General features: G+C 38.1%; 1 protein-coding gene across 1 annotated transcript in view; it reads right to left on the bottom strand.

Annotated features, from left to right (window-relative positions):
• The window catches only part of SNAPC3 (small nuclear RNA activating complex polypeptide 3), a 36,014-nt gene extending 17,052 nt beyond the window's left edge, over positions 1-18,962 (bottom strand). The window contains exons 1-5 of the mRNA XM_068551790.1: positions 18,631-18,962; positions 17,875-17,952; positions 9,847-9,931; positions 2,154-2,258; positions 196-345 (exon numbers count right to left, since the gene is read on the bottom strand). Coding sequence (XP_068407891.1) covers positions 196-345; positions 2,154-2,258; positions 9,847-9,931; positions 17,875-17,952; positions 18,631-18,950 — 738 coding nt within the window. The 5' untranslated portion in view covers positions 18,951-18,962. The remainder of the gene's footprint in view (positions 1-195; positions 346-2,153; positions 2,259-9,846; positions 9,932-17,874; positions 17,953-18,630) is intronic.
• Positions 18,963-24,455: the final 5,493 nt, after the last annotated feature.

Below are 24,455 nucleotides of genomic sequence, written 5' to 3'. Positions count from 1 at the left end.
CCAAAAATCAATCAATCAATAAATAAATTTAAAAAAAAAATAGAAGGGAAGAGATGAGCTTGATGGAATGGCATAGAAGAAGAAAGCATTCACCAGAATGTTTATGAGCCTGTTCACCTAAAATCACTATTTCCTTAGCTTATTATTATTATTTCCTCTTGTTTTATGAGTGTTAGAAAAAAAAAATCACCTTACTTTGCTGATGTGCTCAGGGGCTTGGTCAGGAGTGTTGCTGAATTCCCCACCAATCTGGAGGTCACTGACACAGCAAATTGAATCCCTCAGTTCCGTGAGCTTTTGACTGCCCAATACCAGCATCGTCTGGTATGGTTTGTGTTCTTTGTGCTACGAGTCAGACAGTAAATAAATCAGTGTTCACTTAGAGACAAAGCAATTAAACTATAAATCCTGTCATGACCAGATCTAAATTAAGTTACTTGTTTTCTTACTTTAAGTTATTCCCATAATATGGTGTCCTGTGTTTTCTTAGATTCTGCATTTGTCTACTCAGCATCGATTAATTATAGCTCCAAACTAATCGCCAAGGTTGTTTACATCTCCCCTGTGATCCAGAGCCCTTACTCTAAAACCATCTCTTTTATCTAACTCTCATATACCAAGCCGATATTTCCCCTGTCCTAAGTCAATCCAGAGCCAGGTACCAGAAACTAGGGACAGCCTGATAGCCCAGAGCCCACTGGAATTATTCAAGATAGCCAATCCTAAACTGTTTACTCTGCCCTGCCATGCCTTTCCCATGGAAACCCAATAAAGGCTGTGGCCTATGCTTTTCCCTTGCCTCCTGACTGATACTGGTGCTCCCCCTGTGGCCCTGCATGATGTGGCATACCCTTTCCCCTCAGGAAATGTAAACAATAAAAATCTTTCAATGGCGCTGGCCTCTAGTGCTGTCACTCAGTCACCTCCATAAATTAAAATCCTATGAGTACAATTGAGACACTTGGTGCTGTGGTCTGACTGCTCATGTTTGTCCAAAATTCACACACTGGAATCTTAAGACCCAATGTGATGGTGTTAGGAGGTGGGGCCTTTGAGGGTGATTAGGTCATGAGGGTGGAACCCTCATGAATGAGATTAGTGCCCTTATAAAAAAGAAGTATGTAACCCAGAAGAGGACCCTCACTAGATGCTGGCATGCTGATCTCAGACTTCCAGCCTCGAGAACTGTGAGAAACAAGTTTCTGTTGCTTATAAGGTACCCAGTCTGTGCTAGTTTGTTATAGCAGCCAGAATGGACTAATACACTTGGCAATAAAACTTTTTTAGTTTAAGCTAAATTTTATAATCAAGATGCTACTAAAGTGACATTAACATGAAGCACCTTTGGAATATAACTTCACTGTCTTTTAAATTTTCCTGGAAGTTACCTCATTGAAGTCAAGCAATCTATACACTACCCGCATGTTATAAATGCAGAGGTTTGGTTTTATTGGTTTTGTTTTGCTTTATTTTGATTGATAATTTGAGATCTTAATCAAACAAAGTAATTAGTACTACTTCCCAGATGATTCATAAAAGTCTATTTATTCACAAGTGCAATTTATGTAGAGTAATATTTCAATGAAACCTTATCAAAGTTTATGATACATGTATTTGGAGAATCAAGAATATATACACTCTGGGCTGGGATAGAGTTCTCTTTATTAGAGATTCTTAAGAAATTCCTGGATACCCCTGACCTGTTAACTTTCTGCATTTTCATCTAAGAAGAGCTGTCTTTAGCTAGTTCAATAACTTCCCAAGAATTTTGAATTGGTGAAAAAAAACCCCACCCCTTTCCTTCACCAGTTTTTCTGCAAAAAAAAAAAAAACAATCCTCAAGAATACATATTTTCAGAATCACTGTGGATTTACATACACTTCCAGTTGCTACTAATACAGAAATCAGGTATACATTCCAACGCTGTAACTGTAATCCTATTACTCAAGAGATAATTTGAAATCTGACCTTATTTACCATATTCCTTATATAAAAAAGAACCCAAGAATATAGACAGAATGTCATATGAGACAGCATATGCTTGCATTTATTTTGGTTCAAATAAGGTTCAAATAATTAAACTTCAAATAATTAAATTCTTTGACAAAAGTCACTCATATTATCTGTGAATCCAAAAGGTTTTACTACTGACCTTATGAAATATAACAGGGTACAAGATATTCACAGATAGGATAAGCTCTCCTTCTTCAATCATGTCTGCTGGATTTTCAGGCTTTTTTCCTATGGCATGTGACTCCTGAAGAAGGAAAACAAGTTAATAAAGACATTAAAATCAGACACTGTGACCCAGATTAGAGGCAGTGTAGAATAAGGGCTATAAGCAAGGGCTTGAGTCAGCCCTGGGTTTGACTCCTAATTCCATTTCAAGAAAATTGTTAAAAACCTCTCTAAGCTTTAGTTTCATCATCTATAAAAAACAGAAAATACTTATTTTACAGAATGGTTGCTGGAAATGTATAATAAAGCATCTAATAAGACATTTGGCACTAAGTGCTTAGCAACTGATGATTAAACAGGAGTATCACCTAATGTTGGTCTAATACTGGCAGTTACTAACACTTTTACATACCTCTTCTCATATTATCATGAGAGCTATTTGACAGATGAAGCTTAGGTTCACCAATTTACCCAAGGTAAATCAGAGTTAGAATACAAATACAAATCTGTTTGACTCTAAAACCCGTTTTTTACTACACTGTCACATCTTTAATCCATCAATACATCACACTCTCTTTTATATGTGCTTAATAACTATAAAATAGAGGCCACCAGGGAGGACTGGTTAAGAAGTAAAGGTGCAAAAGATGTTTTAAAAACAGGTGGTAGTGACATTGTGCAAAATGGCACAGCAGGAAGCTCTAGGGGATCAGTCCCTCCAGCAAAGCAACCATTAAGATGGAAAGAGACTGGAATCAACTATTTTGGCACTCTGGAACCTGATCAGACACTTGTATCAACCAGGTCAGTGCCTGATGAAGGAGCAAGCTGCTGATCTTTCCTAGGTTAGCAGAGGGTATAAACTAACTACCATGGGCTAAGAACTACCATCATTTAGCCCTGTTGCAGATGTGGAGACAGCAGCCTGTGGTCTTGGAAAAGGTGGCCGACACCAGGACGAGCAGTGGGATCTTGTTCTCCAAAAACTGGGGGTAGTGTGATTTGGTTGGTCTGGCAATGCCCTGAGGGCCTGGTGCAGATACTTGCCTTCAGTTTTACCAGCAGTGGCTTCCCCCAGCAGCATCCACTGGAAAATTTAAAGACACAGGACCCTTTGTGGAGTCAGACATTTAAGGAAATCTTGGTCAGGTCACTGGCTGACCAAAGTGATAATTAATCAGAAACATCAGTGACCATACAGGCATACCTTGGAGATATCACAGGTTCACCTCCAGACCACCGCAGTAACAAATACTGCAATGAAGTGAATCATATGAATTTTCTGGTTTCCCAATGCACATAAGTTATATTTACACTATACTGTAGTCTATTAAGTGTGCAATAATAGCATTATGCCCCCAAAAACAATGTACAGACTGTAATTTAAAACACTTTGTTGCTAAAAAATGCTATCTTCTGAGCCTCAACAAGTTGTAGTAATAATGTCAATGTTCACTGATCATAGATCACCAAAATAAATATAATGAAAAAGTTTGAAATATTGTGGGAATTACCAAAATGTGACAGACATCAAGTGAGCAAATGCTGTTGGAAAAATGGTGCCAATAGACTTGCTCAATGGAGGGTTACCACAAACCTTCATTTTGTAAAAAAAAAAAACACAGTATCTGTGAAGCATAATCAAGTAAAGTGCAACAAAATACGGTATGCCTGTACACAACAAGGACTACACGTTGGAAAAATAGTTTGGAAATGTCACAAACAGCTCCAGCTCTCAACAAGTAAAAAACACACTCAGAATGTCTAGTTCTCAACAAAAACTTATAAAATACACAAAGAAACAAGAAAATATTGCCCATTCACAAGAAAAAAAAGAATTTGACAGACACTACCATTGAGGAAGCCCAAACACTGAAATTACTAGTCTAAGATGTTAAATCAGCTGTCTTAAACGCACTCAATTAGCTAAAGGAAACCATAAACAAAGAACTAATGGAAATCAGGTTCCTCAATAAGATTAAAAGATGATTTCTCGGGACTTCCCTGGTGGTCCAGTGGGTAAGACTCCACGCTCTCAAGGCAGGGGGCCCGGGTTCGGTCCCTGGTAAGGGAACTAGATCCCGCAGGGATGCCGCAACTAAAAAGTCCACATGCCACAACTAAGAAGTCCACATGCCGCAACTAAGAGTCCGCATGTTGCAACTAAGAGTCCGCATGCCACAACTAAGACCCGGCACAGCCAAAAATAATAAACAAACAAACAAACAAACATTTTTTAAAAAAAGATGGTTTCTCACCAGTAACCATGGAGACAAGAAGGCAGTGCAATGATATATTTAAAGTCATGAAAAAAAAAAACAAAACAGTCAACCAAGAATTCTACACCCTGCAAAACTAGCCTTCAGGAATAAAGGAGAAACTAAGCCATTTTCAGATAAACAAAAGCTGAGGGAGTTCATTACCAGTAGACCTGCCCTATAAGAAAATGTTAAAGAGAATTCTTCAGCCTGAGATGAAGACACTAGACAGTAACTTGAATCTATAAGAAATAAGGAACATTGGTAAAGGTAAAAACATAAGTAATTATAAAAGTCAGAATTACTGTACTTTTGGTTTGTACCTTCTCTTTTTCCCTATGTGATTTCAAAAGCAAAAGCCTAAAACAATATTTATAAATTATGTTAACAGACACATAATATATAAAGATGTTACCTGTGACAATCACCATATAAAGGAAAGAGACGGAGAGGTATAGGACTATACACACACACACACACACACACACACACACACTACTGAAAAAGTTGGTATTACTAAAACTAGGTTGTTCTATGTTTAAGAAGTTACTTTTAATCTGCAAGGTAACCACTAAGAAAATAACAACACATACAGAAGGAAAACAGAACGGAATCAAAAGGATACACCACAAAAATTCAGTTAAATACAAACTGAATGGAAGTAATGGAAGAACTGAAGAACAAAAAACATATATGACATACAAATAGCTAAATAGCAGAGGTAAATCCTCATCAGTAATTACTCTAAATGTAAATGGACTAAACTCTCCTATTAAGAAGGCAGAAGATTGGCAGGTTGGATAAAACTAGATCCATCTATGCACTCTCTACAACAGACTCACTTTAGATATGAAGACACAAAGAGACTGAAAGTAAAAGATGGAAAAAGATATTCCATACAAATAGTAACCGAAAGAAAGCTGAGGGGGCTATATTACTGTCAGACAAAATAGACTTTAAGTCAAAGAAAGGTTACAAGAGACAAAGAAGGACATTATATATTGAGAAAAGATACAATCCAGCAAGATACAATACTTATAAACATATGCAGCTAACAATAGAACTTCACAAGATATAAAGTGAGAACTGAAGAGAAAACAGATGGTTTCTACAATAATACTTGGAGATTTCAATACCTCACTCTCAACAAATAAGTAGAACATCCATATGGAAAATTAATAAGGAGATAGAAGACTTGAACAACACTATAAACCAGTTAGAACTAACAGACATATATAGAACACTCTATCCAACAATAGCAGAATATACATTCTTTTCAAGGGCACAGGGACCATTCTCTAGGACAGACCACCAAGTCTTAATATATTTAAAAAATTAAAATCATTAAAAGTATCATTTCTGGGACTTCCCTGGTGGCGCAGTGGTTAAGAATCCACCTGCCAATGCAGGGGACACGGGTTTGAGCCCTGGTCCAGGAAGATCCCACATACCGTGGAGCAACGAAGCCCATGCACCACAACTACTGAGCCTGAGCTCTAGAGCCCGTGAACCACAACTACTGAGCCCATGTGCCACAACTACTGAAGCCCGAGGGCCTAGAGCCTGTGCTCCGCAACAAGAGAAGCCACCGCAATGAAAAGCCCGTGCACCGCAACAAAGAGTAGCCCCCACTTGCTGCAACTAGAGAAAGCCCGCATGCAGCAACGAAGACCCAACACAGCCAAAAGTAAATAAATAAAATAAACAAATTTTTTTAAAAAGTATCATTTCTGATCACAATGGAATGAAACTAGAAATCAGTAACAGGAGGAAAACTGAAAAATTCCATGTAGAAATTAAACAGCATGCTTTTAAACAACCAAAGGGTCAAAAAAGAAATCACAAGGGAAATTACAAAATACCTTGAAACAAATGAAAACAAAAACACAACATAAGAAACTTATGGGATGCAGCAAAAGCAGTTCAAAGAGGGAAACTTACAGCTCTAAACATCTACATTAGAAAAGAACAATCTCAAACCAATAACCTAAGGAACCAGAAAAAGAAAACTAAACCCAAAGCTAGCAGAAGGAAGGAAATAATCAAAACTAACTCAAGAAGAAACAGAAAATATGAATAGACCTGTAACAAGTAAGAAAATTAAATCAGAAATTAAAAACCTCCTAACAAAGAAAAGCCCAGGACCAGATGGCTTCACTGGTGAATTTATCAATCCTTCCTGAAGTCCTCCAAAAAATCTGAATAGGAGGGAATACTTCCCAACTCATTCTATGAGATCAGCATACTCTGATACCAAAGTCAGACAAAGACACTATGAGAAAACTACAGGCCAACAATCCTTATAAATATAAATATAAAAATTCTCAACCAAATACTAGCAAAACAAGTTCAGCAGCATATAAAAGGGATCACATATCACAACCAAGGGGGATTCATCCTCAGGATGCAAGGGTAGTTCAACAAATGCAAATCAATGTAATATACGACACTAACAGAATGATGGAAAACAACACATCACCTCAATTGATGCAGAAAAAACATTTGACAAAATCCAATACCCTTTCTTGATAAAAACATTAAATAAAATAGGAATCAAAGGGAACTTACTCAATATGATAAAAGTCATATATGAAAAGCCCACAGCTAAACTAATACTCTAATAGTTAAAGATTGATAAGGTTGTACACTTCTGCCACTTCTATTCAACAAAGTACTAGAGAAATTCTAGCCAGAGAAATTAGGGGGAAAAGGAAGGAAGGAAGGAAGGGAGGAAGGAAGGGAGGGAGGGAGGGAGGAAGGAAGGAGGACAGGTCAAGTGAGCAACCAAATTGGAAAAGAATAAAGTTATCTCTGCAGATGACATGCATGATCTTCTACGAAAAAAATCCTAAAGAACTCACACACAAAAAAAATCCTGTTAGAGCTAATAAATTTAGCAAAGTTGTAGGATATAAAACCAACACAAAAATCAGTTGTATTTCTATACAATAGCAATGAACAATTTGAAAAGAATATTAAGAAAACAATTCCATTTAAAATAGCAAGGAAAGAAATAAAATACTTAGTAAACAATTTAACAAAGGAGATGAAAGACTTGTACACACACAAAAACTACAAAATGTTGCTGAACAAAATTAAAGACAACCTAAACAAACTGAAAGACATCTTTTGTTCATGGATTGGAAGACATAATCGTTAAGGTGACAATGCTACCCAAAACAATATAAAGATTTTATGCAATCCCTATCAAAACCTCAATGCTTTTTCTGTTCTTATTACAGAAATAGAAAAACTCATCCTAAAATTCGTATGGAATTTCAAGGGACCATGAATAATGAAAACAATTTTGAAAAAGAACAAAACTGGAAGACTAACATTTCCAAATTTCAAAAATGACCACAAAGCCACAGTAATCAAAACAATGTGGTACCAGGATATGGACAGACATACAGACCAATGAAATAGAATAGAGAACTCAGAAATAAACCTTATTTGGTCAACTGACTTTTAATAAAGGTACCAAAACCACTCAATAGGGAAAGGGCAGTCTTTTGTGCTGGGAAAACTGAATATCCACATGCAGAAGAATGAAGTTGAACCTTTCCCTTATACCATACATAAAAATTAACTAGAAATGGATCAACAACTTAAGAGCTAAAACTATAAAACTCTTATAAGAAAACAGGGTAAAATAAAATCTTCATGACGTTGGATTTGGCGATTGTTTCTTAAGTATGACACCAAAAGCACAAATAATGAAAGAAAAAAAACAGATAAATTGTATTTTATCAAATTTTAAAACTTTTGTACATCAAAGGACACTATCAAGAGAGTAAAAAGGCAATCCACAGAATGGAAGAAAATATTTTAAAGTTATACATATGGTAAGTGTCTAGTATCCAGAACATACAAAGAACTCACAACTCAAAAACAAAGAGACAAACAAGCCAATTTAAATACTGGCAAAGGACTCAAAGGACTTGAATAGACCTTTCTCCAAAGAAAGTATACGAATGGCCAAAAAGCACATGAAAAGATGCCCAACATCAATAATCATTAGGGAAATGCAAATCAAAACCATAATGAATACCACTTCACACCCATTAAGATGGCTATTATCAAAGCCTAGAAAATAACAAATGTTGACAAGAATGTGGAGAAACTGAAACACTCCTGCATTGCTGGTGGGAATATAAAATAATTCAACCCCTGTGGAAAACAGTTTGGTAGTTCCTCAAAATGTTAAACCTAGAATTACCATATGACCAAGCAATTCCACTCCTTGGTATATACTGAAAAGAGCTGAAAATGGACTCAAACAGAACTTGTACACTAATGTTCATTACAGCATTATTTACGATAGCCAAAAGGAAGCAATTACCCAAATGTCCACAACAACAGATGAAAGAATAAACAAAATGTGGTATATCCATACAATGGAATATTATTCAGCCATAAAAAGTAATGAAGTTCTCATGCATGCTACCGCACGGAGGAACCATTAAAACATTATAGTAAGTACAACAGGCCAGATACAAAAGGACAAATACTGCATGATTCTACTTATATGAAATATTTATAATCGGCAAATCCACAGAAATGGAAAGTGGAACAGAGGTTACCAGGGGCTGGGGTAAGGGAGAATGGGGAGTTGGTGTTAATAGGTATAGAATTTGTTTGGGATGATGAAAAAGTTCAGAAAATAGTGGTGATGCTTACACAGCATTGTGAATGTACTTAATGCCACTTAAATGAACGTTTAAAATGGTTAAAATGTTAAATTTTATGTTACGTAAATTTTACCAGAATTATAAAAATGAGTGAGAGAGAAAACAGATGCTCTTCTGCACTATTAAGTGCCTAAAACAGCATTTGGCTCGTAATAAGTTGTCAAGAACATGTACTGAATGAACCTATCATGTCTACTAACACTTAATTCCTCATTATTCATCATCTTAAATTATTCTGAGGGTTTTAGCTATGAAATAATGGATTAGAAAAGAATATAGTTAAACCAAAATCAGGAGCAGAACAAAAATATCAGAAAGAGGGTGGTGAAAGGCATGAAATTAGACTAATACAGAGGGCAAGACCAAAGTAAAAGCAAAAATAAAGGCAGAGATCTGAGAGGAAAATGTGCCATCACTTGAATTTTTTTTCTTTTTTTTTTTTGGCTGCACTGCACGGCTTGCGGGATCTTAGTTCCCTGACCAGGGATCGAATCTGTGCCCTCGGCAGTGAAAGTGGAGTCCTAACCATTGGACTGCCAGGGAACTCCCCATCGCTTGAATTTTATCGGTCTTTTTCTCCTACTAGTTCCCAGTCCCAGTGAAGTTTCTCTAATTTGTTTCCAACTAAGCACATCCAATATAAAGCCACCATACAGTCATCACTAACATCAATGAGAGTTTGTTTCATGGGAAAAGGTAGAAAAGATAAGACTTTTACCATCTCATAAGCAAATGTTTCTTGTCTGCAGACCCGGTCTATCGTTATGGTTTCTTCCCGGTGTTCCAGAAGTCTCTTTCTAACCCTGTTACAAGAAAAATCAAACTTCAACATTCTTTACTGGGGCTTCAAAAATATCTTTAATATTTAGCTTTTTATTCTGAACTAATTTTAGACTTAAAGAAAGGCTGCAAAAATAGTACAAAGAATTCCCTTATATCTCTTACCTGGCTTTCCCTGTTAACATCTTACATGTTCATAGAATAATTATCAAGACCAGGAAATTAACATTAATACAGTATTATTAACTAAAGAACTTTTTTGAATTTCACAAATTTTTAACTTTAGTGCCTCTTTTTTTTGTCCCAGGATCCTATTCAGACACCACATTGCATTTCTTATTCCTCCTTTCCCCTCCAGTCTTTTACAGTTCCTCAGTCTCTCTGTCTTTTATGACCTTGACACTTTCAAAGAGCCCTAATCAGTGTTTTTATAGAAAGTCCTTCAATTTGGGTTTAATTGCTGTTGCCTGATTGGAGTAAGCTTATAAACTTTTGACAAGAATACCACAAGAATGATGTTTTCCTTCTCACTGTATCCTCCTGAAGTTCATAATGTTAGTATTAGTATGTCTTATTCTTGTAGATATTTACCTTGGTTAAGCTCCTGTCTGCCAGGTTCCTACACTAGAAAGATATTTTCTTTTCCTTTGTCCCTGATAAGTGTTTGGGGTGAGATACTTTGAGACTATGCAAATCTTGTTTCTCCTCAAACTTTCCTCCAGGAATTTTAGCATTCACCAGTAGATTTTGTCTACAACACTTATTACTGCGGTTTATACCTAACAGTGACTCTCTATTTTCCTCCTTTAACATTTATTCATTGGTATTATGAGGAAGACCTGCCTCTTTCTTCCCATTTATTTATTTCTTTGGTTATTTATATTATTAGTATGAACTCATAAATATTTACTTTATTCTACAGGTTAAAATCTAATACTATTGTTACTCTGTTGCTCAAATTATTCTAGTTTTGGCCACTAGGAGCTCCTTCAAGTTGGCTCTGTTCTTTCAACAAGTCATCATTTTTTTTTTTTTGTTAAACATTTCCTTACTTTCTGGCACCACAGAAGATGCTCAAGGCTCACCCTGTATTTTCGTGTCTCAGCCCTGGAATCCAACCACTTCTCCTAGGAGCCCTAGTTCCTTCACTGGAGAGAGGTTTAGACACCTGTACCTGAGCACGAGGTGTTCTCATTGTTACTGCAGTCACTGCTTCCAGGACTCTCAGCAGAGAGAGGTACGAAACATACATATATATACTAAACCACACATGTACAAATATCTGTGTTTCCGTATTTTTCTGTTTACATATTTTTTAACTTCAATAATGTAGTTTATTTAACCCAATACTCTGTTATATATTTTTAAAGCCATTGAGTTTATACTAATACTTCTAATCCCAAACTAAAATCAGGATTCATTTTAGCCTTCAACCTTTCCTTGTTTATAACTTTTCTCCACAAGTGAGAAACCCAGCTCCCTTTATCTCTAATCTTTTCACTTACACATTCGGTTCTTTAAAAAAACATGGTTTCAGAATTGCTAACCTACACCCCTGTGAAAAACACTAATAATTAGTAGCTCTTTTTGTCTTCAGCCTTACAACACCGAATCCAAGTACACTTTTATACAGAATCAAATTAGATCTTTCTTCCTAATTCTCTTCAGTGTTGTTATGCTAGTCATTTGTAACACAAATAGACGCATTTGTTAGTTTTCACATTCTATTTTGGGTCTCCCCCTATATCTTGGCTGGTTTTAATTGTCTGATTACTTTGGGGTTGTGTAAAAGATATGTGAAACACTACTATGATTCTAAGAGAGTTATAAGAAGTATACATATTCAGAGAAGTATCATTCCCTCTTTGTCCCGACCACTAACCTGTACCTATCTCCTCCTTTCTTTCCACCCCTTTCCTACCCACCCACCGCAGGCCACCAATCTCTACAGTTCTGGTTTACCCTCTCCATTTCTTTTGTTCAAATACATAGATACCTATGTATTTTCTTATATTCCTTTTTGTGTCAGTCTGAGTTCAATTAGGAGAAAAAAACTAAACAGTAATTTGAACAGAGAAAGCTTAATCTGAAGAATTATTAACTTTTAACAGAGGGTTGGAGTAATGAGGGACTGGCAAGTAAGAAGTAGAGAACGCTAGAGAATACAGGAATAGCAGATACAACGAACCCTACCCCTTGCGCTAAGAAAGAATACCCAAGGAAGGCTCCCTTTTCTTCCCCCAGGACTGAGAGCCAGACCTTGTTGGAGAGGGAATGGCTGTGACTTGCTGAATGGCAGAGAAGTTGCTAGGGTGCATCAGTGGAACCTGCTGGAAATCTCCCTCAAGGGTGCCAGGAAAAGCTTTTCCAGGGAGGTTTCAAGGGGAGTGGAGTGGCAGGGAAAGCTCTGTGTTACTGACTGCCGGGTACTGCGGGAGCTGGATGCTGGGGAAGCTGTGTGCGCTGCAGGACCCTGCTGAGCCAGCACACGGCACCAAGAAGCAGAACTCCTTCCTCATGCAAAGTCTCTCCTGTGCCCTTTACTGACAAAGCTTAATACTGTGCCAGTTGGGAAAGGAAAAATATTTAAAGAGCTGAGACTCATTTTTACAGAGCAGGCAAAAAGGGTACACTTTTAGATGAGAGCCAATAAATTGATACCCAGTGAAACTTCTTTTTTACATGAAGGGTAACGTACGCTTCTGGGCTTTGCTTTTGTCACGTAACAGTATTTCCTAGAAATCTCTCTATTGGTTCATCCTTCCTTATCCTTTAGCACAGCTACACAATACTGCACTCTGTGGATGTCCTATAATTTCTTCAACACTCTCCTATGTATGTATATTTAGGATATTTCAAATATTGGCTATTACAAACAATGCTGCAACGAATAACCTTATGCATAATAAATTTTCATATTGTTGGAGGTATATCTTCAGTAGAGATTGCTAGAAGTGGGACTGCTAAGTGCCTATGTAATTTTGTGTTGGGCATTACCAAATTTCCCTAGAGGAGGGCTGTTATCAATTTACGTTTCCATCAGGAATGTCTGAAAATGCCTGCTTCCCTCAGCCTCATCAAAAGAATGTATATTTTAAAATTTGTGCCAGTCTGATAGGAGAAAAAAAGGTATCTGTCATTTTAACTTGCATTTCTCTAATAATGAATCTGCATGAACATTTTTTCATGTTTGTGAGTCATTTTTATATCTTTTTTGTGTGTGAGTTACTGGTTCATATCTTTTCCCCATTTTCCCTTTGGGTTTTTGGTCTTTGTCCCTCAACTTTTAAGGTATTATATATTTGGGTTACCGGCTCTTTGTGTATATGTTATATTTTCTCCAAGTCTGGCAGCTGTCTTTTGACTTTGTTTATGGTGTTTTTTGTCATGCAAAATTTTAAATTTTTATATGTAGTCAATTTCATCAATCTTTTCCTTTTATTACCTCTGGATTTAAATAATAGTTAGAAAGCCTTTCACTACACCAAGGTAGGTATGTTTCATTTTCTACATTTTGATCCCAATCCCTTTGGAGTTTATTCTTGTGTATAGCGTCATACTAAATTTCCATATGCATTTCAATCTAACTGGACTTTCTCTTCTATTCCACTGCTCTATTTGTCTATTCATGAGCTAGTACCCACTGTTTTAATTATAAAGACTTTGTAGTATATTTTAATATATGGTAAAATAACCAGGCACTCACAATTTTCTCCTCCTCACCCAGTTTTTTCCTAGTTATTCTTGAATATATTCCATATGAACTTTATTATCAACTGTCTAACTCCATAAAATAAGCAATACTTTTAGTATTTTTATTGGGATTGCACTTAATCTGTAAATTAACTTAGAAAGAACTAACAACATTATAATGCTTAGTATTCCTATTCAAGAACAGAGGATATCTTTCAATGTTTTCAAGATTTTTTCTGAGTCTTTCAGGAGGGTTTAAAATTTTCCCTTACCTCAGTTTTACACATTTCTTGTTAAATTTATTCTTAAGTATTGAACCTTTTTGACTATTGTAAATGGGGTTTTCCTCCACCATTATGTCCTCTAATTGTTTACTGTTTGTATCTACGAAAACTATTTTTTTTATTTATCAATTTTGTATCCTGCTCTTACACAATTCTTTTTTGTTTTTTGTCTGTTTTAGCATTGATTTCTTTTCCAGGTAATACCATTAAGTCATTCACAAATAGAGCTAGTTTTTCTTCTTTATCTACTCTTATGCTTCCTCTCGTCAAACTGCATGGCTAATCCTATAATTCAATGCTGCAAAGCAGTGAGATACTAGGCATGCTTGCTGATTCCAGATCTTAGCAGGAATACATGTACTGCTTCTCTACTAAATAAGATACTAGCTTTACAACTAAGGTATATATATTTTACCATGTTGTAACAATAGCCCTGTTAGAACAGTTCCATGTTAGAATGGCCTGATTTTTGTTTTTGTTAGTAAATTCTAGTTTTATTATGCTGTGATCAGAAAGTGCTGTTGGTTTTATTTCTACTCAATGGATGTTATGATGTTTCCTCTGTGACCTAATGTATAACCAGTTTTTGTGAATGTGCCACGCAGTCTCTAATACTGGGTTATTAATTTTATGTATATATATGTATCTCCATAAGACATATCCTACTGATTATGTTGTTTAGAGCTCTTACCGCCTCACTTTTTTTTAGCCAGTTGATCTGTCTTGTGCTGAGATTGGTGTGTTAAAGTGCCCTATTGTTAGTGTGTTTCTAGCTATGTTTCCTTGTATCCCCTATAGTTCTGTTTTATAAAGTTGGTTGCTGTATTCTTTGGGGTATATATATTTATAAATATTCTATCTTAACTGTGGTTTGTGGCTTTTAGCACTAAAATGTGTCCTTTGTCATATTTAATGTTTGGGGACTTGAATTTTATTAGTCTGTTATTGGGACCATTACATCTGCTCAATTTTTCTTTCCATTTATCTGGTACACTTTTGTCCCACCATTTATTTTTAGCCTCTCTGAATTACTTTATTTTAGATGTGTCTGTTGTCTCTGTAAGGTTTTTGTTTTGTGAGCCTACTCTAAACCCTTTTATGAGACTGCAGAAAAACTGATGCCTTTGGCCTCAATTCTATTACATTTTCTAATTGTATGTATTTTGTTATATTAGCTGTTTTTTTCATTATGAGACATGTCTTTCTGCTTGTCTATTTTTTAGAAATTGCAGAGGGAGGTTTGGTATTTGCATTTTTGTTCCAGTGGTTACCTTTGTATTTATATATATTTTTAATGCCCCTTGTTACCCATTTTCTCTCTGAAACATAACTGTTTTACCAGGATACATCTCAGAGTTGATAATTCTGAGTTAATTTTCCCAGGTAACCAGTGAGCCCTTTTAATTTGTAGATTTGGGTTTTCTTCCCCATTCTGGAAATTTTTCTTAGATTATATTCTTAAATATTCTATTTACAAGCTATTGTATTAAAAACAATGTTGCTTAACCTTTGGAGAAAAGAAGAAGTGCTAGAAATGTATTTTATGCCACAATAAAGGGGTCATGTACTTAAGTTTTGTTTTTACTTTATGTCTTTAAGTTAATGGTAGGGAAAAGAAAGGAAAGTTTGGTGAAAGAGAAAGCATAAAGATACAGATTTTTGGCTTTTGGCACAAGCCTAATTCACTTGTGCTACTGTTAAGATTAAGATTAGTCTTATTTTAAATATAATAGTTTTAAAGTACATCAAAATAATCCCAGCTAAGGAATGCTGCACTAACTCCTTTTACATGAGATTATACATATAATTCTACTCACATTTCCTATGGAAGGGACTAGAAGACAACCAAGGAGATCCAGTTGATCTAGTAACAGAAAATAGCCAGGGGAAGCACTGTGTAAAGCAGTCTGAAAATTACTATTTCACATAGCTCAATAACATCATTATAAGCCAATTAGCATGTAATTAACTATAGAAAAAAAAAGTCTGCTTTATAAATATCATCAACTTTCTTCTTTTAGCCAATCTCTAAAAAATCGCTTCCTTAGGTTTATGCAAGTTTCATTTATTCCACTCATTCTACAAATATCTACTGACTCCCTATTATTCTATGCCAAAATTCTAGGAATGAGGGACATGGCAGTGGGTGTGACAGACACAGCTTATGGAACTTTTAAGTTTAGCTAAAAGACAGAAAATTAAATAAGTACAGTATAAGTGGGAAGAGTATTTCAATAGAGAAGTATCGGCGGCTATATGAGCATAAAAGGGGAGCTAGATGGAGTCCTTAGTCCTTCAGCTAAAACTTGAAAGATGAGTAGAAGTCAGCCAGACCGGGGGATAAGGAAGTGTGAGTGTTCTAGGCAAAGGCCTAGGATGAGAGAGCACATTCTAGGAACTGAAAAACAGTGTAACATGGCTGGAGCACTGCAGGGATGTAGAGCCGAAAAGATCAGCAAGATCCATTCTATAGAGGACCTTGTGATCCATTTAAGAACTCAGGACTTTGCCTAATAACCACTGAAAGATTTTATGTAAGAGAGTGAGACAATCAGATGTGCATTTTAGAAAAAAATCCAAATAATCAATCAACAATAGTTAAAGGGTACCAGATGGAGTAAAGCAGTCTGACAGGCTTAAGGGCAATTCACAGATGAAGGAGCTTGGACTCTCAATGAGCCTTCAAGGACTTTAGAAATGTTAGAAGAATTCTAGACATTACAAGTGTATCTATTTCCAAAGGGAGATAGATGGGTTGTAGAGATGTGGAAATAATGTTAGGGACTCAAAGACTGGTTAGGGTTCAGTTGGGAGAGGGGCCATGTGCATCCTGAGGCACTGAAAGAGAAAATGGTTGAAAACAAGTCAAGAAAGGCAGATATGGGCTATGTGGAAGGTTTCAAATGTCTAAGTAAAAAAAACCGAAATTTGCCCATAGAGGAGAGGTTGAGCCATTGACAATTTCTCAGCAAATGAGCGTGCTTAGGTGATAGCATGATGGATAAGTCAGGAGAAAACACAGGACCTAGGAAAGACAGGAACCTTTTATAGTGCTCCAAGTGTTGCTAATGTAAGTGTTAGCCAACAGGGATAAGAGAAACAGATTTGGCAATTACAAAAAAAACCCAACAACAAGGTAGGGTCGAAACGCCTGCCTAAATTTTTGAAGGGGACAATAGAAAGGGTAGCATAAAGGATGACAACATAGCTGAGATGGTGCAAAGTAAGCGGGCTACAAACTGGAAATTACAAATTTCCCTATTACATGCAGTTTCTCTATAATAGTATTACCATAGAGCAGCCTTTCTCAAAATGTGGTTGGCAGACCGGAATTGATCTATGAGCTATTTGTTATCCAATCAGTACAGACAATGAGAGAAAGCATTTAGAAATGTTCACACCTACGTGACAGTAATATTACTGTGGAATTTAATGATAAAAAACTTGGAGTTTTATTATGTTTGCCTTTTAATTTCATTTTTCTAGTAATTCATTTTTATCCTATTTTACAAAAGTATCGATCTGACAGAAAATTTTAAAAAACGAGTCCTTTACCACACTATCAGAGTATTTAGCTTGCCACCCCCAAAGTCTAAGTGGATTAACTGTACCTTTGTAAACACTTAAAAATAAACACAAATTTGAGTATGGACTGGATATTAGAGATAATGCTGTTACTGTTAATTTTCTTAGGTATAATAATACCACTCTGATTAAGTAGTAGGATCATACTTTTAGAAGCTATATACTGATGTACTTAGCGGTAAATTATCATGATGTCTGCAACTTACTGAATGGTTCAGCAATAGAAAAGGACACACACCAGGTATCTCAAACACATACAGCTAAAGCCAATACGGCCACATGTCAACAATGGTTGAATTTAGGAGGTGGAATGATAACAATACCACACTGTCAACTTTCGAATAATATAATGTTGAAAAAATATTTAAATAAGTAGCAAGTAACAAAAGCGAAGTCCTCCATACCCCAAAGTCACTAGGTCAGTATTTTCTGGGATGATTTCTGGATCCTCCCCTTCCTCAAGGCACTTCAGTTTATCAAGACTAAAACAAAAAGAAACAAACAAAGCAATCACCGCATCCTGTCCTTAGCAAGCAGGGGTTGTGTCCTAAATACATCACTGAATAATTAAGCAATCAGATAACCAGAATTAAAGGCGAATTCTGTGCCGATATTCTATAAAGAAAGGGATATACGGCTGGTTGAAGGCGGCCAATACTGTTAAATGGAGAAAGAGATCGTTATTTTTATATTTTCATTTAAAATAAGGCACTTTGAAGAATATCTCAATAATAGCATACCCAGGAGGACCCCAAAAGAGACCAGAGATAATCAAGGTTTTGACACTGTTGTGGTTAAAGGAGAGTTCCAGCCTCATCATAAACTAAGGTTCCTCCGTCGTCAAAGTGTCTTGTCAAAGACAGATACACGTCGCTGTTACTCTGATTGCTTTCCTACATTAATAAGCACTTTAAAAACTAGTGAATAGAAAAATTAATCTTTCATGCAGCTCTCTCGTCCCTTCAATCCCACTAGCAGAAATTGTGCATTCCCATCACGGGACTTCTCCCGTCGTTCCGGGAAAGCTTTGATAGGGCGGCCCTTCCACCCCGGGGAGTAAACCACAGGCCCGCCCCCATGATGAGGCCCAAGGGCGCACAGGAGCAAGGCTGCACCCGGGTTGACTCCAAGCCGCAAGAGCCCCTCGGCCCCGCACTCACCCGCACACCGCCCTTAGCTCGGCTGCCGCTTCCAGGCTGCAGCCCAGATCCCGGGCCACGGCCTCATCCTCCCGGCTGGAGTCGGCAACCCCTCGGCCCCCGGGCAGCGCCGGTGCCGGCGGCTCCTTCAGCGACAAGTCCCCTTCCCCGCGCAGCCGGGCAAGCCACAACTCCCCGAAAGCGGCCACATGGAAAACGCGCGTATTCAGCTCAGGAAGCTCGTACTCTGGGAAGTTGCAGCCGCCGCTGCTGGGGAGCGGGTTCTGCCTGCCACCCACCCCGCCGCCGCACGTTGAGCCGCCCCTGCTGCCTTCAGCCATGTTCGCCCCTCTCCCTTCACGGCGAAAAGCGGCTGATCAAGGCCTCGCGGGGGTTGCTGGGACTTGTAGTTGCGCGTAGCCCGGGCCGGCGAGCAACTGGGCTGCACTGGCGCAGCTTTAGACACTACGTTTCCCGTCAGGCCCCGAGTTGGGCCCACCCCCGGGCGCGGCACCCCGAGCCTCCGCGTGCAGAGCTTGAACTCATTGTTCTCTGGTCTCGGCTCACAGAAGAGGGGCTCTGGCTTTCTTTTCACCGCAGCTTGTCTGAATGGGTTCTCAGCCCGCTCGGTTACGCAGCATCGCTCTATGCGGCATAGGGCGGTTTTGGCACGCCCTTTGGTCCCCCTCGTTATTTTCCTCTCGGCCCTGAGGTGCGGAACTTTTCCTTGACTCCAGGGTTCGAGAGCTGCACTGCTGCCTCACTGCCCCAAAGCCTGAGAGACTTAAGGGTCGAAGGCTGAGGCCCGGGGCACGACTGGCCCTCCAGGTCCGGTTCGTTTAGAACCTCCTCAGCGGCCCCATGTTAGTGTGTATATACGTATCATTGCTGTACACGCACAGAATAATGTTTATTGAGCGCCTACTGTGTATCAGACGCTTTACAGTATTATCCCTAACGTATATTTTAAAAAAATCACAACAGCTTTTCCAGGCAGGTATTATCATCCCAATTGTGCTGCTGAGGAAGGAGTTAACTGCTAGGAAATAGAAGCAAGGTCGGAACTCTGGGATTTTATCTGTAAACTAAGAAACTCTCCCTCCATTCTGAGGACCTGAGGATGTGCCCTTAGACATAGCTTGTGTCAGACAGTGGAAGGGTTAGAAGGAAAAAAGCCAAGAGTTTAAATAAGCAAAGGCAGAAAATAGAGAAGTCACGGTGACTTGGAATAGTGGGGCTGAGGCCATCTTCTCCCCTAGACTTGCCATTATGTAAGCCAGTAATTTCTTTAATCTTGAGCTAGTTTGAGTTGAATTCTCACAACCTGAGGACAATTAGTCTTCCCAGTGCCTGTAAACCTTGCTCTAAATCCCTTAACAGGGGAGCTCTTACTCCAGAGAATGAAGTCACGTTTCAGATGTAAAAACTCTAACATATATCTGGAGATTGAGTAACATTGTCTTCAGGAGTGGAGACCACAGTGGTTCCTGAGAAGCAGTGGGAAGGGGCAGGACCCGAAAGAACACAGCAGGGGAAGGTGGTTCACTATGAGGTGTGGCATTTCAGAACAGCATCTTGAGATGTGTGGATCGCAGGTATCTGGGGAAAGAAGGGTTAGTGGTCGGCACCAGCGGACTCCTTTGAGTCTTAGCGCCAGCGGCCACTCCTTGGAATAAGTCTAAAGAGGTCCAGAATAACCACTGCAGCATAAAAATTATTTTGAGCTGAAGGCATTTGAGAATTGGCTTTTTTTCCTGAACTCCATTATCTTCCTAAATGTGGAGCCTCCCCAAAGAACTCAATTGTCATAAATCCCCTCCCACAACTAGAGAAGATTGACTAGAAGTGGGCATCACACTTACACATTGTCACAAAGCTGTATCTCCCATCTATTCTCCTAAGGACCTATTTATCTTTCCTGAAAGTCATTTGTTTTCCAATAAGTGCCCTTTCTCCCCCTCCCCTATTAAGAAGTCATTTGTTTTCCTGTAAGTGCTGCACTCCCCTTCCCCTTATCTCATTAAGATAGTACATAAACCCCAATTCTAACCGCCTCCTTGAGTCAACTTTTTCTGTGAACTCTCATTAATCTGTCTTTTGTCAGTTTAATTCACGGTTCCCAAATGGCAATATAAGAGTGTAGAGGAAGTTTTTCCTCTTCAGCCATGGCAAAGGAAGCTTCTGGCCCTGTTGCAAGTTTGGCAGAAAATGGGAGCATTCTTAGACCTGGCACTAGGACCAGACAACAACAGAAAGGAGATAGAAAGATTCTAAGATCCCAGGATAGATATAGTCCTTGTAATTCTGGGTCAGTTTTGTATGATTCCTGAGGGAGGAAAAAAAAACAAAAACAAAAACAAAGGTTTCCCAATTGTGGATGTTGGAACCAACCACTGGGTTGAAGTCGTGGCATTAATTTAGAGACAGGATTCTGAGTAGTGGCACAAACCAAGATTATGACTCTTGATTGGAGAGTAGGAATAGGGAGACATGAGCTCTCAAAGTTTGCCTCTGAGCATTAGTTTCCTCACTTGAGATGCTTACATGAGCTCATGAGGTGATGAAAACTGGCTTGCTGGGGGGAGCCGTGGCAAACTGGGGAGTACCAGCCTCTCTCTACAAAGCTACCGTGGCTGCCACGTAGGAATGCAGAATTTCTCCACCAGAGCTTCCAACATTTCTAAAGAACTCAGATATTTAGCTTTTTAACAACAACAACAACAAAAGTGAAATCTCCTGATCTTCAAATGTGGGCAATTAATTTTGTTAAATTACTTAAACAAGGAGGCCATTAGATTGAGGTGGCTCTAATGCAATGGCAGCCTGCCTCAGAAAACCAAAGTCTAAGTCTGTAAATGCCTCAAGGTTACAAAATCAAAATGCTAAGGACAACCAATCGCAAACAGCCAACTAGACTTCAAGCTATAACCATTCAATAATTGCTTTGCTTCTGCCTTTTCTCTATAAGATTCTCTCCCCAGGCTCCAGTCAGTGGAGTTCTCCTAAGCACTTGCTGTTTGGCGCTGCCCTATTTGAATTGATTTTTGCTCAAATAGAGTCAAAAATTTTAACATGCCTCAGTTTATCCTTTAACCGCTCATATAACATTTAAAAACAGTATTCAAACCAAACACAACACACATAGGCATCTGGCCAGTGGCCTACTTGTTTGTGATCTCTGATCTATTGTATCTCTAAAATTCACCCAGCTCCCAATTTATGTAATTCCAAAAGTGAACTTCTTTCATCTTGGTTTCCAAAGTAATTCTACCACTGCTCCAAGGCCTCCTTTCTCAGAATTAGACTATAGGTAACTGGGAGTCTCACTTGGAGTTGAAACCGTATGTTTCCCACATTTCAACAGTAACTGTCCAAGTTGTATTTCCATCTAGTTCTCTCTGATGTCTAAATCTTTCCTATAGCTAAGTCATTTATTTTATTCTTCTCTGGCTTTGGCTTTTTTCCCCAAGTGGACAATTGGTCTGAATTTTTTAAAATAATTCTTGAATAAGCACATAAATTTTTTTTAATTAATTAATTAATTAATTTATGGCTGTGTTGGGTCTTCGTTTCTGTGTGAGGGCTTTCTCTAGTTGTGGCAAGCGGGGGCCAATCTTCATCGCGGTGCACGGGCCTCTCACTGTCGCGGCCTCTCTTGTTGTGGAGCACAGGCTCCAGACGCGCAGGCTTAGTAATTGTGGCTCACGGGCCCAGCTGCTCCGCGGCATGTGGGATCTTCCCAGACCAGGGCTTGAACCCGTGTCCCCTGCATTGGCAGGCAGATTCTCAACCACTGTGCCACCAGGGAAGCCCCTAAACACATAATTTAAAAGGCAGAAATATCAACTGTATTATTATTGACTATATTCCAATATAGTCAATAATAATGTAATATCTTTGGATGGTGAGAGATGGTAACTACACTTATGGTGATCATTTTGTAATGTATAGAAATATCATATCACTATGTTGTGCACCAGGAACTAACATAGTGTTGTAGGTCAGTGATACTTCAAAAAAACTCATAGAAAAAGAGATCAGACTGTGGTTACAAGGGGCAAGGTGTGGGGAGAGAGAGATTGGATGAAAGTGGTCAAAAATAGAAACTTATAGTTATAAGATAAATGAGTACAAGGGATGTAATGTACAACATGATTAACATAATTATTACTGCTATATATTATATATGAAAGTTGAGAGTAAATCCTAAGAGTTCTCATCACAAGGAAAAAAATAATTTTCTTTTTCTTTTACTTTGTATCTATATAAGATGATGGATATTCCCTAAACTTATTGTGATAATCGCTTCATAGATGTATGTAATCATTATGCTGTACACTTTAAACTTATACAGTGCTGTATGTCAATTATATCTCAATAAAAGTGGAAGAACAAAAAGATACAAATATCATACAGTGAAAGTCTCCCTTTCTATCTTTCCCTGAGTCATGCACAGCCCCTTCCTAGATTTCTGGAGGCAACCATAACCTCCAGTTAGCAATTTCTTGTGTATCTTTCCAGAGAAATCATATATTTTATATAAATATATATGTATGTATACATATTGCACACACACATATGTATGCATGTACACACATTTTGCATACAATACATGCTGTTCTATATTCTGAACCTCATGTTTTTCATGTGAGGTTATATCTTAGACATCCTTTTATATAAATATAAAAAGCATCCTATTTCTTCCACTGTATCTGTCAAATTTCTTTAACTAGTTCTCCCTTGAAGTACATTTAGGCTGTTTGTAGTCTTCTGCTTGTACAATTAATGCAGCAATGAATAATCTTACAGGCAGTCATTTTGCTGATTACTATCTGTCCTCAGGCCCCAATTAAAAACTCTATTTAAAAATTATTCTTTTGCACTCTCTTGGATCAGTCACCCTGGGGGAAGCTGGCTGCATGTCATGAGGACACTCAGATGTCACTATGGAGAGGCTGATATGATGAGGAACTGAGAAGAGGCCTCTTGCCGATGATCAGCACTAACCTGTCAGGTAGTTGAGGGAACCACCTTGGAAGCAGACCCTCCAGCCCAGTCAAGCCTAAGAGAATTGCATTCCTGCCAACACTAGCTCATCTGTTCCCAGATTCCTGACCCACAGAAATTGTGTGAGATAATAAATATTTAAGATGCCACATTTTGGGGTAACCTGTTACACAGCAACAGATAACTAATAGAGGGAGTGAGGTGAACACAGCCATGCATTAAGAGGGTAAATCTATACAGGGGACCTTGCCAGAGGGGCAAGAAGTAGGGAAATAATTAAGGAAACATTTGCAATAATCCAGTTAAGAGGCAATGGAGGGTCTATGAATAGAGACAAGGATGAGCTCATCCAGCCCTGGAGAGACAACCTGAGTTTGTACATTAATGATGATATTCTATAATAGCAATTTTAGTACATTAACGATGTTATGGACAACAGCAATTTTAGTCATCTGACTCTGGTTGATTAGCGTTCAGTTGGCACAGGATTGAGGTCAGAGGGGACAAGAAAGGGAATAAAGTTTTGGATAGAGAGATTAATCATAAACTCAGTAAGGGAACTTGGTTTTAGGGGGACTTGGTTTCGATAATAAAAATGCATGAAGATTCATCTACTTGAACAGCAATATTTCTAAAAATGACTGATTCTGAGAGTATTAAATGCTATTGCACCCACTGAAATCACCTTTCAACTCTGACCTTGGTCAGAATGGGCTCTTCGTATTGAATGGTGACTTCCTTCTCCTAGTCATCTTCTTTTGACTCTCTGTTGATCCTATCTTGTTGAATAGTATTTCCAATTGTGGGACACCATATGGGGAACATTCTTGCCTTGAGGT

The sequence above is a fragment of the Eschrichtius robustus genome, chromosome 10 (assembly GCF_028021215.1).
Source record: "Eschrichtius robustus isolate mEscRob2 chromosome 10, mEscRob2.pri, whole genome shotgun sequence".
NCBI classification, from domain to species: Eukaryota; Metazoa; Chordata; class Mammalia; order Artiodactyla; family Eschrichtiidae; genus Eschrichtius; species Eschrichtius robustus.
This window is presented reverse-complemented; position numbering and strand designations above follow the sequence as displayed.